At 41.1% G+C, this 14,946-nt stretch overlaps 1 protein-coding gene across 1 annotated transcript in view; it reads right to left on the reverse strand.

Moving 5' to 3' along the window:
• Positions 1-14,946, reverse strand: part of RINT1 (RAD50 interactor 1) — a 50,822-nt gene that overhangs the window by 15,517 nt on the left and 20,359 nt on the right. Inside the window, exons 4-10 of the mRNA XM_023519611.1 lie at positions 11,234-11,518; positions 7,184-7,357; positions 6,823-6,972; positions 6,114-6,270; positions 2,113-2,223; positions 1,790-2,015; positions 187-324 (exon numbers count right to left, since the gene is read on the reverse strand). Coding sequence (XP_023375379.1) covers positions 187-324; positions 1,790-2,015; positions 2,113-2,223; positions 6,114-6,270; positions 6,823-6,972; positions 7,184-7,357; positions 11,234-11,518 — 1,241 coding nt within the window. The remainder of the gene's footprint in view (positions 1-186; positions 325-1,789; positions 2,016-2,112; positions 2,224-6,113; positions 6,271-6,822; positions 6,973-7,183; positions 7,358-11,233; positions 11,519-14,946) is intronic.

Genomic DNA, 14,946 nt, shown 5'->3' on the forward strand with positions numbered 1-14,946 from the left:
GTAGCTGGGACCACAGGCGCCCGCCACAACGCCCGGCTATTTTTTGGTTGCAGCCGTCACTGTTGTTTTGGCGGGTCCGGGCTGGGGATTCGAACCGGCCACCTTAGGTGTACGTGGCTGGCGCCCTAGCCGGTTGAGCCATAGGCGCCGAGCCACAAATTCATATCTTAAAAGAGTTATACTTACCAGTTATGACCAAGAGTAGAGTCATAAAAGTTTCTGCACAGTCTGGAACTTTCATTTCATCCACATCAGTGATATCCTTATATTGGGAAACCCAGGCAGCTTCTGATGAAAGCATTGAGTCCATTTTTTGAAGAGCAACTGATATGCAGAAAAAATGATTATGTTAATTAAATAGTTACAGTCACTCTTAATTCTTCTTACGATTTTTTTTTTTCTTGAGACAGAGCCTCAAGCTGTGCCTCTGGGTAGAGTGCCGTGGCATCACAGCTCACAGCAACCTCCAACTCCTGGGCTCAAGCGAGTCTCCTGCCTCTGCCTCTCAAGGAGCTGGGACCATAGGCGCCCGCCACAATGCCCGGATATTTTTTGGTTGCAGCCGTCATTGTTCGGTGGGCCCGGGCTGGATTCGAACAGGTGTATATGGCTGGTGCCTTAGCCACTTGAGCCACAGGCGCCAAGCCACCATTTTTTTAGAAAATGACTTTTCTACAAAAAATAAACCCATGATCTCCCACTAGTTGTACTATATCCCATATAGTTTATTTTAGGATTGAACAAGATCTTTTTTTTTTTTTGCAGTTTTCAGCCAGGGCCAGGTTTGAACCTACCACCTCTAGTACATGGGGCCAATGCCCTACTCCTTTGAGCCACAGTCGCCACCAGGATTGAACAAGATCTTTCCCCCACTCCCTCCTGGCCAAATCTTCAAAATAATTATGCTGACTAGACAAGTTACATCCAAAATGGTTCCACCAAGAACAGAAATACTATATGGTAGGCCAGGCATAGTAGCTCACACCTGTAATCTAGCACTCTAAGAGGCTGAAGGAGGTGGACTGCCTAAGCCCAAGAGTTCGAGACCAGCCTAAACAAGAGTGAGATCTAATCTCTAAAAACAGTCCCAGCTACTCCGGAGGCCAAGGCAAGAGAATCCCTTGAGCCCAAGAATTTGAGGTTGCTATGAACTGTGACACCACAGCATTCTACCACGGTGTCAAAGTGACTCTGTCTCACAAAGAAAAAAAAAAGAAAAAGAAAAAGGAAAAAAAAGAAATACTATATGGTAAAATCTATGAAACAATTATACACTCTACAGATTTTAATATTCTATTCTAGAAACATCTAGGGTATAATTCCAGGAAAAATGGAAATTTTATGTGAAGAAGAAAAGATTATCTCTGCAGGCAACTTGGTAAACTCTGACAAAATTTACAGGGCTCGGCTCGGCGCCTGTGGCTCAAGCGGCTAAGGCGCCAGCCACATACACCTAAGGTGGCGGGTTCAAATCCCCAGCCCGGGCCCGCCAAACAACAATGATGGCCGCAACCAAAAAAAAAAAAGGCCAGGCGTTGTGGCGGGTGCCTGTAGTCCCAGCTACTTGGGAGGCTGAGGCAGGAGACTCGCTTGAGCCCAGGAGTTGGAGGTTGCTGTGAGTGTGATGCCATGGCACTCTACCCAGGGGGATAGCTTGAGGCTCCATCTCAAAAAAAAAAAAATTTACAGGGCTCTAGTTCCTACCCAGAACTGGAGGAGAAAAACAACAAAAAACTGTATAGGAAACCCCAGATGTTTTCCTCTACCTTATGACCACATTAACACTTACATTTTCTCTCCACAGTCAACCATCTCTGAAAACAGGTTTCCTCTGATAGAATATGCATACAACCAGCAAAAGTGCCAGGATAGCCATGAACGGTATGAAGCTCCCTTTCAAATAAGAGCACTTCATCTACCAAATGACAGAAGAGACTGTCATCATACAGCAGACAAGGAATATCAGCAGCTAATTTCTCAAGCACCAACATCATAAGGCCTCGAGAAAATTCAAGCTAAAAGAAATACATAAACATGAGGTAAATAAATAATGAGTTATTCACATATACATAACAACTCTAAAACAGAAACACTCAGGACTGAGTCCCTTACCCTTGCATTTACTGAAGACCCTACTTTCTCTAATATAGGCTGAATCTTCTCATCCAGAAATTGTGTATGATTTCCAATCCACATAAGTACTTGAGCCAAGTACCACTCAGGCTAAGAAAAGAGGTAAAATTGTTTAAATCCTTAAGTCATTACAACTAGAAAGTTAACAATTAAATACCTCTACTTAATTGTACACATACAACACTTACGTAAATTAAATGAAAATTCCTATATGTACGAGCACAATTTTCTCTCGATTTTAAACTCCTGCAAAGCTTTAAAAAATAATAAAATAAACTCCTGCAAGTCTTTTTTTTTTTTTGGAGACAGAGCCTCAAGCTGTCCCCCTGGGTAGAGTGCTGTGGCATCGCAGCTCACAGCGACCTCCAACTCCTGGGCTCAAGCGAGTCTACTGCCTCATCCTCCCAAGTAGCTGGGACCACAGATGCCCACCACAGCACCTGGCTATTTTTTGGTTGTAGCCGTCATTGTTGTTTGGCGGGCCCAGGCTGGATTCGAACCCGCCACCTTAGGTGTATGGACTGGCGCCTTAGCCGCTTGAGCCACAGGCGCCAAACCACTCCTGCAAGTCTTAATAATCATCAAATGTTTCCCCATGTATATCCCCCAAATTCCAATCATGTGGCTTAGGTCAATAAACTCATTAAGTATACAATTCAATATTGTTTAAAACCTCACAATTTAGTAATATGTAAAATTATGGCCTTTAAGTTGTTTTTTTTTTTTTTGAAACAGCATTCCAAAATAATTTTTTTTTTTTTTTAAGAGACAGAGTCCCACTGTGTCACCCTTGATAGAGTGCCCTGGCGTCACAGCTCACAGCACCCCCCAGCTCTTGTGCTTAGGCGATTCGCCTGCCTCAGCCTCCCAAGTAGCTGGAATGCCATGACACCTGGCTATTTTTTTTGTTGCAGTTTGGCCAGAGCCGGGTTTGAACCCGCCACCCTCGGTACAGGAGGCTGGTGCTCTACTCACTGAGCCATAGGCGCCACCCCCTATTCTGCTTTTTCTTATCAAAATGTAAATTAGAATAAAATATGACTAGTCTATATTACAGAAAATAGGCATGCCTTAAACATGTGTAATTATAGAAAAGAAAATATAAGTATGCATTGTCCCAAGATATGATTCTATAAGCATTCCAAGTTTTGTTGGAATTCAAAAATATTTACTGTTTTTTTTCTCAGCGGCCGCCAAGGCCTTGGTCCTTCCGAGGAAGCGCTGGGGTGAGCCCCTCTCCCCCAAACAACCATTTACTGATGCTGGGAATACAAAAATGAGTAAGGACAGCCTCTAATTTCAAGAGCTTCACTGTTTAAGTGAAGCAGCCAACATAATTAACAATTTCCTTCTGTCAAATTATTACTGCCTGTCTATAATTTAAGATTTATTGCTTATTCTCCCTTACTACTAAGTGGTGCTACTCTTCTTTCCACCAATACTCCATCCAAAAAAGGAGAAGATCCATAATGTACAAAACAGTGTACAACAGCTTCACTGTTCACCATTGGGCTTAATGACCCAACGGTAAGTCCACTGGGACCACAATTTTTTTGTTTTTTTGAAGATAAAATCTCACTCTGGGGCGGCACCTGTGGCTCAGTGGGTAGGGTGCTGGCCCCATATGCTGAGGGTGGTGGGTTCAAACCTGGCCCCGGTCAAACTGCAACAACAAATAAAATAGCTGGGCATTGTGGTGGGCACCTGTAGTCCCAACTACTTGGGAGGCTGAAGCAAGAGAAGCACCTAAGCCCAGAAATTGGAGGTTTCTGTGAGCTGTGACCCCACGGCACTCTACCAAGGGCGATAAAGTGTGACTCTGTCTCTAAAAATAAAATTAAAATAAATAAATAAAATCTCACTCTGTTGCCCTGGGTAGAATGCTATGATATCATCATAGCTAACAGCAACCTCAAACTTTTGGGGTCAAGCAGTCCTCTTGCCTCAGCCTCCCAAATAACTGGGACTACAGGCACATGCCTTAACACCTGGCTAAGTTTTCTATTTTAAGTAGAGATGGGGCCTTCCTCTTGCTCAGGCTGATCTCAAACTCCTGAACTGAAGAAATTCTCCTGCCGTGGCGTCCCACAGTGCTAGGATTATAGGCCCAAGCCACCTCTGTGGTGGGACCACACTTTAAAAAGCAGCCAACATAATTAACAATTTCCTTCTGTCAAATTATTACTGCCTGTCACAACTTAAGATTTATTGCTTATTCTCACTTACTAATAAGTGGTGCTACTCTTCTTTCCACCAACACTCCATCCAAAAAAGGAGAAGATCCATAATGTACAAAAGAACCAGAAATCGATTTGCCCCCTGCTCCTTCCTATGCAAATGTAACTATTCTTTGATTCCTTTAAAATTCTACAAAGCCTGTAAATTCACTTATAGATGATACATACAATGCCTGGTGTGATATGACACTTAGTAACATTTCATTCAAAATACTAACTGAACCCCTGCCATGTACACTGAATTAGCTCTAGTAAAACTCATGGACAAACAAGGTGGTACCCAACCCCCAGCAATTTCCAAGATTATAATTCTCAACAAATTCTATCAAACTCCACTTAAAAAACAAAACCTAAAAAACAATAACAGCAATCTCAGCAATATGCCAAATATGCATTATCCCTCAATTGGTGTGATAATTTCCTCAAAACCATTCTTATCATTTATTTGCATAATCTCTCTTATTTTTATTTTTTTTTAGAGACAGAGTCTTGCTCTGCCACTCAGGCTAGTGTGCAGTGGTGCAATCATATCTCACCATGGCCTCTAACTCCTGGGCTCGAGCCATCCTCATGCCTTAGCTTCCCAAATAGTTAGGACTACAGATGTATACTACCACACAGATAATTTTTTTTTTTTTTTTTGAGACAGTCTTACTTTGTTGCCCTCAGTAGAGTGCCATAGCATCACAGCTCACAGCAACCTTCAACTCTTGGGCTTAAGTGATTCTCTTGCCTCAGCCTTCCAAGTAGCTGGGACTACAGGCCCCCACCACACACCCAGCTACATAAAGATAATTTTTTTATTTTTTGTAGAGACCAGTCTTATTATGTTGCCCAAGCTGGCCTCAATGATCTTCCCACCTCAGCCCCGCAAAGTTCTAAAATCTAAGGCTTGAGGCACCAAACCCAGCCCCATAATCTTTCCTGCACAGCAATAAATTGTTTTAGCACCAGTACATCTATTGAATAGTGCTTTGTGCTGGACATAACTACAAGAGAGACTCTACCTAATGTTTAAAAAATTGTGACTTGGTTGTTTGTACCCTCACAATAACCTGGAAATAAATAAATTAATTAATTTTAAAAAAGTTAGTGCTCTACTATCTTTGACTTTTACTTTTCTTCTAGATATATTTATAAATCTCAAGGAATAATCTGCACAGTGAAACACAGGTGGACGACATTGCACAAACTGCCACAGCAAATGCTGCCGCACACCTACAGGCAAACTTGAAAAACTGGTTAGATGATGAGCTGATGAATAAATTGATTCCTACAACATATCAACACAAGTCCCCAATTATATCTATAAAGGCCAGTGACAAAGCAGGAATTTAGCTCCTTAGAGAAAAACTAGAAATGTAAATAAAGTCAGATTTTAACTTAAAACAGCAAAAGTATAGAAATTTAAAATTTGCTATTAATAAAAACCAAGAACAGGCTTGGTGCCTGTAGCTTAGCAGCTAGGGTGTCAGCCACGTACACAGGAGCTGGCAGGTTCGAACGTAGCCCAGGCCTGCTAAACAATAATGAAAACTACAGCCAAAAAAAAATAGCCAGCATTGTGGCGGGTGCCTGTTGTCCCAGCTACTTGGGAGGCTGAGGTAAGAGAATCACTTAAGCCCAAGAGTTTGAGGTTGCTATGCGCTGTGATACTACGGCACTCTACCGAGTACGACATAGTGAGACTATCTAAAAAAAAAAACCCCCAAAAAAACAAAAACAAGAATTGGCAAAGCATACCTTGCTGATAACATTAGTCTGCCGGTTCCCTCTGAAATGATATCTGAACCTCTTCTGAAGAGGAGTCAGCATAACCTGAATGGGCAGGACAATAGAAGGGGATGCAGGCAGAGAGTATTTTTCTGGGAGTTGTTTTGGTTCTGTAATTAATTCATCTCTGACATAGTCAGGTCAAGGAAAAAAAGAATCAAAAACATACATGTGTGTATACATGTATATACACACACACACTCTTTACACAAATACATTATGTATGTATACACACAATAATTTTTCCAACAAATATAGCAGATACTAATTATAATGCAAATATATCTTCATATTAAATATTAATTTAGTAAAATAAGCCCACAAAAAATGTTGTTAGAATTAATCTTTAAGTCTTTTCTAAAATAAAGAATGGTAATAAGTCAATAAATCAATCATTTGATTAACACCACATTACTAAGGTTTTCTCCCAATTGCCTATTTGTTCTACTGCTGTCCCAAGAGACTTATATGTGTTAAGAACTTGAGTCAGTCATGCACCTCAGAACTTTTCCTCACAGCCCTCCCACCACACATAATTCACTCTGCAAGAGAACTATTCACCATTCAAGGGCAATTTACAGATTAAGTCTAAACCCAGGACTCCCATTTGTCTTCTTGGCCGCACCATCTACTCTAAAAAGAAGAAACTTTAGTAAGTTTTCAACTCTAACAAAGATACGAGGTTTGTAGTTTCAGAAGCTGACAAAATAGTGTCTCCAGGTTACTGTACAACTCAGGGCCACTGGCAGGTCGACTTAAGCCAACAGTTTGAGATTGAGGGGGTGCGATGAATGGCCAATGAAGCTGTGCTAAAATTTCCTCAAAATCACTGTAACAGAAAAAGAATACGCACATTTCAGTATGATCACCAAATGATCACCAAATACCCACCTGAAAGCAATTACCATAAAATATGGGCAAATTGGGCAGCGCCTGTGGCTCAAAGGAGTAGGGTGCTGGCCACGTATGCTGGAGGTGGCGGGTTCAAACCCAGCCCCGGGCAAAAACTGCAAAAAAAAAAAAAATGGGCAAATGTTTACCTTGTAAGCTTGTCCTTGAGAATTTTATGCCAGAATTTAACTGTGGCTCTCATGAAACTGAGAAGATGAGTACAAGATGATTCCTGAAGCTTGATGTCAAGTTCTGCCATAGACACTAGAGTAGAGGCTGCCTCCGGTACATTATTGGTCATCAGATACTGCTGAATATTATCACTGCAAAGCAAAGCAAAGCAAACTTTAAAGACACTTTATTCAGAATAATTTCAAATTCAGAAAACTGCTTCTTCTTATTTTAGAAGTTCACCTAAAGAAAAATAAAGCACTACTCCAAGGTGGCTTTTTTTTTAATACCCAGAACTCTCTGGAAGCCCAGAGTCCTCAAATACAGTATCCTTCTAAGAGCAACAGCCCATGTCAGGATGGCTTCCTCCACCTTTCCTTCTTCTCTCTTCCCAAAAGAACAGACTCTTCCTGTGTCACATTCCCTCAGGCAACAGTCATTTCTGATAAATCTGCCTTTTAGAGAGGTCTTCAGTAATCTTAATCCAAGGGGATAATGTAAAGTCAAGAGTGATAAGTCTTCAGCTTTTACCTACTTTGCCCTAAAGAATTGGATTTCCCACTTGAAAGCAATATAATTCCAAAATAATAAATGTTGCATTATGTTAAAACAGGACTACCATGTTTAAGAAATGTAAAAATGTTATAAAAGAATTTAAAATGTTCAAGTAACCACAGAAGTTACTGCTTTCTAGGGTGGAACGAAATAGATCACACAATACTAAAAGCACAAAGGACATTTAGATCACAGGAAAAGCCATTCAGAGTGATACTGCTGTACTGCAGGATTCAAAAAACAGAGCTAACATAAAGATGCTAATTTGAGCAAGAAGAAACTTTTTAAAAAAACAGAGAAAGGTCTGCCATGATGGCTCACACCTAGCCAATGGGAGGGTAATCCTAGCACTATGGGAGGGGGAGGTGGGAGGATCACTTGAGCTCAGGAGTTCAAGACCAACCTGAGCAAGAGCAAGCCTCCATCTCTTCTAAAAATAGAAAAATTAGTGCCTATAGTCCCAGCTACTGGGGACTGGATCTTCCTGATGCAGGAAGATCATTTGAACCCAGAAGTGTGAGGTTGCTGTGAGCTAGGCTGATGCTATGGCACTCTAGCCTTCAACAGATTGAGACACTTGGCTCGGCACCTGTGGCTCAAGCAGCTAAGGCGCCAGCTACATACACCTAAGGTGGCGGGTTCAAATCCCCAGCCCAGGCCCGCCAAACAACAATGATGGCTGCAACCAAAAAATGGCCAGGCGTTGTGGCCGGCGCCTGTAGTCCCAGCTACTTGGGAGGCTGAGGCAGGAGACTCACTTGAGCCCAGGAGTTGGAGGTTGCTGTGAGCTGTGATGCCATGGCACTCTACCCAGGGAGATAGCCTGAGGCTCCATCTCAAAAAAAAAAAAAAAAAAAGATTGAGACTCTTGTCTCAAAAAAAAAAAAAAAAGGAGAAAGTATTACAGAATAAAAACCAGGCCATTTGGGTGGCGCCTGTGGCTCAGTGGGTGGGGCACCAGCCCATATACCCAGGGTGGCGGGTTTAAACCTGGCCCCAGCCAAACTGCAACCATAAAAAAGCTGGGCGAAGGGGGCTGAGGCCAGCGCACCAGCGGGGTGGAGGAAAAAAAAAAAAAAAAAAAGCTGGGCGTTGTGGCGGGTGCCTGTAGTCCCAGCTACTCGGGAGGATGAGGCAAAAGAATCGCCTAAGCCCAGGAGGTGGAGGTTACTGTGAGGTGTGTGACACCATGGCACTCTACCAAGGGTGATAAAGTGAGACTCTGTCTCTACAAAAACAAAAAAAAACAGGATGTTAGAGGAAAATTAGACATGAGGAAATTCCAGAAGCTCAAAAGACAGACAGAAATAGAAAAGTTATCATGAAAGACATAGGGAAGAAATGCATTATTAAAGAGAGAGGAATAACTTGTGTTCTACTTGATTATGAATTTGCATACTATTTCTATTATGATTCCCTGGGCATATTTCTCTTTTAAACAAGTCAGAGATCAGAAAAGGTTATCAATAACCATAGCTCTATTTTACCTGATCTATTACTTTGGCTACTACCAACACTAAGGCTTTTAAACAACTTATGTTACTTAATTAGGCTAATAATTTTATCCTTTTTTGGTATTTTCTTTCAGAGGGACAAAGAGAAATGAAATAAGATAAAATAAAGCAAAGTTTAAATTTCTTCACTGTGTGCTTGCTTCATCATCACATATATTATTAAAATTCTGTCACTGCACATCATTTATCTAAATAAGAATGAGATGCTCGAAAAAAATGGAGTCAGTTCTGGAAATCAGCTGGGCACAGTGGCTCAAGGTTTATTTGAGGATAGGCGTCTGAGATCAGCCTAAGCAACACAGAGAGACACCATCTCTAAAAAAAATAAAATTTGCAAAAATTAACCTGGGTGTGGCAGCTCATACCTGTAAACCTAGCACTCTGGAAGGATGAGGTGGGAGTACTATTTGAGGTCAGGAGTTCGAGACCAGCCTAAGTAAGTAAGAGTGAGATCCCATCTCTACTAAAAAATAAAAAAATTAGCCAGGAGTTGTACCTGGCACCTTTGGTCCCAGCTACTCGGGAGGCTGAAGCAAGGGGATCAGCTGAGTCCCAGAGTTTGAGGTTGCTATGAGCTAGGACACCATGGTACTCTATCCAGGGCACAGACTGAGATTCTGTCACCAAAAAAAAAAAAAAACTTACAAAAATTAAAAAGTAGCTGGGCATTGTGACACATGGTTGCAGTCCCAGCTACTCGGGAGGCTTAGGTGGAATGACTGCTTAAGCCCAGAAGTCTGAAGTTGCACGGAGCTATGATAGCACCACTGCACTTCACCCTAAGTGATACAGCAAGACCCTGTCAATTAATACAACAATGGATAACTCCTCATATGCAAAACAAAGATTTCTATACCATACTGATATATAAAGTTCTTTAAAAATTTGAGAAATATATGTAGGATAGAGGGATATATAACATATCCTCCATAACATGCGTAACATGACAATAAATACATTAACTGTGATACATTTGGAACAAGATATTAAGACACTTATAATTTTACTCCCTCAGGTTTTCCAGATAACATTAATGGTTGCTGACAGTTTTGCAGGAACAACAGTTAAAACAATACAAAGATGAAACAGTAGTTTCAGGCTCGGCACCCGTAGCGCAGTGGTGCACTGGCCACATATACCAGGGTTGGCAAGTTGGAACCCAGCCCAGGCCTGCTAAACAAAAATGACAACAAGAAAAAAATAGCCAGGCGTTGTGGCAGGCCTATAGTCCCAGCTACTTGGGAGGCTGAAGTAAGAGAATCACTTAAGCCCAAGAGTTTGAGGTTGCTGTGAGCTGTGACAGCACAGTACTCTACTCAAGGCAACATAGTGAGACTCTGTCTAAAAAAAAAAAAGAAAAAAGAAATAGTACAAGGGGCTGACAACCATATCATAAAACCAAATAACCTTCTACTTTAGCTTGTTTGAAAGGTAATACCACAGATACTCATGATCAACCACCAGTGATATTTATTCAATTCAAAAAGAACTAAAGTCCTATTGTTTTCTTCCTACCCACAGATAGCAGAACTCTGTTATTCATCTAAGAATACATACTGTGTAGCTCTATTAGATGACTCCCAGTGAAAAATATTAAAATTATAAAGAAAGCAATCCACTTAAGTGACCATCTCTAAAAATTAAAATAAAGAGGAATACTTATCACCACATGGAGGATTTGTTTTATTAATTTGGCATTATAAATAATAGTTTTTATCTTGTGTTCATAATATAAGACTTTACTTACTTAGATTACTTTCTTTCAAATGCAAATTAAGCTTATGTTCATTCACAATAAAGGAAAAGAATCATTATCATAATGTTATTTTCTTAACGACTGGTAAAATTACATTATTATAATCTTTAATTAACTCAATTATTTAACAGCACACATGCACTCTCTAAGACAGAAACCTCAAAGGAAAATAATAATTATGAGAACAAAGGAGCCCATTTTACCTTAGTTCTTCAATTTCTGAAATCCATTTAAGGTAAGCGAGATGCCTTTCAATCTCTTCAATTTGGTCAATCATGGCCCCAAGCTCATCCATCCAGGGCTGTGCATTCAGCAAATGGCTGTTAATGGAGCTGAAGAGATGAGTTTCTTGCTCTAGAAACTGATTCAGGAATTGCTTTGATTCTTCTGCATTTTTTAAGGCACTTTGAATTCTTTTAGGAATTTCTGATGAAATCGTAAGCACCTGACCACACCAGAATGAAAGAACAGTCGCAATTAGATAAAATTTCATAAACATTTTATTAGTTCATTCCCTTATTTTTTTTTATTTTTTTCAGACAGAGTCTCCCTCTATTGCCCCAGGTAGAATGCCTTGGTGTCATCATAACTCACTGCATCCTCAAACTCCTGGGCTCAAGCAATCCTCCTGTCTTGGCCTCCTGAGTAGTAACTACAAGCCCACATCACCATACTCCTATGAGAATCTAATGCCACCACTGATCTGACAGGAAGTGGAGCTCAGGTGGTGATGTAAACAATCGGGAGTGGCTATACATACAGATGAGGCTTTGGTCACTGGCATCTGTTGCTCACCTCCTGGGTGTGCAGCCTGGTTCCCAATAGGCCACCAAGCAGTACTCGTCTGTGGCCATGGGATTGGGGACCGAATTTTTAAAGAAATGAACTAGGCTGGGCACCATGCATGGTAGCTAATGCCTGTAATTTTAACACTGTGGAAGACCAAGAAAGGACTGCTTCAGTTCAGGCATTCAAGACCTACCTAAGCAAAAGTGAGACCCCATCTCTATAAAAAAATAGAAAAATTAGGAGGGCACAGTCCCAGCTACTCAGAAGACTGAAGCAGGAGGATCACTTGAACCCAGGAGTTTGAGGTTAGAGTGAGCAATGATCAAGCCACAGCCCATGTCCTGGGAAAAATGTAAGCCCCTGTCTCTTTAAAAAAAAAAAAAAGAAAGAAAGAAAAGAGAAAAAGATGGGAAAGATATACATTTGTTCCAACAGAACTAAAAATTGCCCACTAAATGTTCAAAATAAAGATTTAATATCTTTTTTTTTTTTTTGAGACAGAGTCTCACTATGTCACCCTTGGTAGAGTCCTGTGGCGTCACAGATCACAACAACCTCCAACTCTTGGGCTTAAGCACTTCTCTTGCCTCAGCCTCCCAAGTAGCTGGGACTACAGGCGCCCACCACAATACCTATCTGTTTTTTGGTTATAGTTGTCATTGTTATTTGGCAGGCCCGGGCTGGATTCAAACCCGCCAGCTCCAGTGTATGTGCTTGGCACCCTAGCGGCTGAGCTACAGGTGCCAAGCCAAGAATTGATTTCTTCATTCTATACCAACCAAACCCAAACATAAAATGACATATGTGAAGCATAAATACATACGGGCGGCACCTGTGGCTCGAAGGAGTAAGGCGCCGGCCACATATACCAAAGGTGTTGAGTTCAAACCCAGCCTCAGCGGAAAAAAAAAATGCAAAAAATACATACATATGAAGTCTAACAATTAAGTTCACAAACTTGTCACCGTAACTTTAGTATACATATTAGTGTCTCACCGTTGTGTTTGTATCAATATGTGGTGGTGTCTGGCTGAGTGGTATTCATTATTGTTGCAAGTTTTTGTGTGCTACTACAAGAATGTGGGAGCTTAAATTAGAGCAATGAACAAACATTCATCAATTTTTTTTGTTTGTTTTTTTTAGACAGAGTCTCACTCTGGCTCCTTGACTAGAGTGCCATGGCATTATAGCTCACAGCAACCTTTAAGTTCTGAAACTCTAGCAATCCTCTTGCCTTAGTTTTCCTATTTTCAGTAGAGATGGTGTCTCGCTATTGCTCAGACTGGTCTCGAACTTCTGAGCTCATGCAATCCACTGCCTTAGCCTCCCAGTGGGCTAGGATTACAGGCATGAACCACTGCACCCAACCCCAACAATTCCTCTTTAAATTTGGCAGGAGTGAAAGTGCAATCAGGAACATGTTAGTCCAAGTTTATGTGGATTATGCCATGAAGAAAATAGTATTGGCTCGGCGCCTGTGGCTCAAGCGACTAAGGCACCAGCCACATACACCTAAGGTGGCGGGTTCGAATCCCCAGCCCAGGCCCACCAAACAACGATGGCTGCAACCAAAAAATGGCCAGGTGTTGTGGCGGGCGCCTGTGGTCCCAGCTACTTGGGAGGCTGAGGCAGGAGACTCACTTGAGCCCAGGAGTTGGAGGTTGCTGTGAGCGTGATGCCATGGCACTCTGCCCAGGGGGATAGCTTGAGGCTCCGTCTCAAAAAAAAAAAAGAAAAGAAAATGATATTGTACAAATGGATTAAACATTTTTCTGAGGAAAGAAAAAGGTGTCATTGATAAAAAGAGGTCAGGGCAGTCAGTAATGAGCAGAATTGACAAAAACATTGCAATAATTCTTCAAATTGTGTGTCAGAATCATAGGCTGACTGTGAGAAACATACCAGACCCAGTAAACATCAATAGAGAAATAGGGAAATCTTGGCCATCAACTCACCACTCTTGCATCATGACAATGCACCAGCTCATACAACACTGTCTGTGAGGGCATTTTTCGCCAGAAAAATATCAGTATTGGATCACCCTCCCTATTCACATGATGACTTTTTCCTTTATCTGAAGATAAAGGAAATATGGAAACAAAGACATTTTTGTGACATTCAGGACATCAAGGGTAATATAATGACCACTATTGTCCATCTGGATGAGGGTCATTCCAGAAAAAGAGTTCCGAAATTGTATTGAAGGGTGGACTAGATGCTGGTAATGGGGCATAGCTTCCCAAGGGGAGTATTTCAAAGGTGACCATAGTGATATTCAGCAATGAGGTATATAGCACTTCTTCTAGGATTATTTCAAAAACTTAATTATCAGACCTCATACATGGATAGAGAAGGGCCTTGATAGGCCCCCCGTAAGGATTTAGGGATCTGCCTTCACAGGCTCAGTATTTTTAAAAGATCCAGCCAAAGATCAGTTATGTGATTTATCTTAAATATTTTCCTTCAAAATCTGATTCTAAAAAGCTGAGCATATGTATTTCTGCAGATCTTCTCCAGGTGATTCTGAATTAAGGCCAGGCTGAAAGATATCGGTTTGGCAGCAATACCTTTAGATATGGCATTAATTAATTTTTCTTATGGTATATAGGAAAACATATACAAATATTAGGCATCATTACAGTATAAAGAATATACAGAGGAATTTTAATTTATTTTAAAATTTTTATTTATTTGCTTTTGTTAGTAACCTTTATTTTATCTTTTTTACCCTGTCACCCAGCCTCAAGTACAGTGGCACAGTCATAGCTAATGCAGCGTTAAACACCTGGGCTCAAGCAGTCCTCCTACTTTAGCCTCTAGTATAGTGGTTCTCAACCTTCCTAATGCTGCAGCCCTTTAATACAGTTCCTGTGGGTTGTGACCCACAGGTTGAGAACCACTACTCTAGTAGGTGTGAGCCACCACACCCAACAGAATTTCAATTTAGTCAACACAGATTAGATATGTATTCTGTATCAGGCACTGTGGTAGGGATATAAAGATAAATAAGACATAGCATCTGTCCTTTAGCTTAGTTTGATATGGAAGAGAGATGTAAAAATTACTTCAAGCCAGGAGTGGTGGCTCACACCTGTAATCTCAGCACTCTGGGTGGCCAAGGCGGACA

This window comes from Otolemur garnettii, unplaced genomic scaffold (assembly GCF_000181295.1).
Source record: "Otolemur garnettii isolate 467f Iridium unplaced genomic scaffold, OtoGar3 scaffold00005, whole genome shotgun sequence".
Lineage (NCBI taxonomy): Eukaryota > Metazoa > Chordata > Mammalia > Primates > Galagidae > Otolemur > Otolemur garnettii.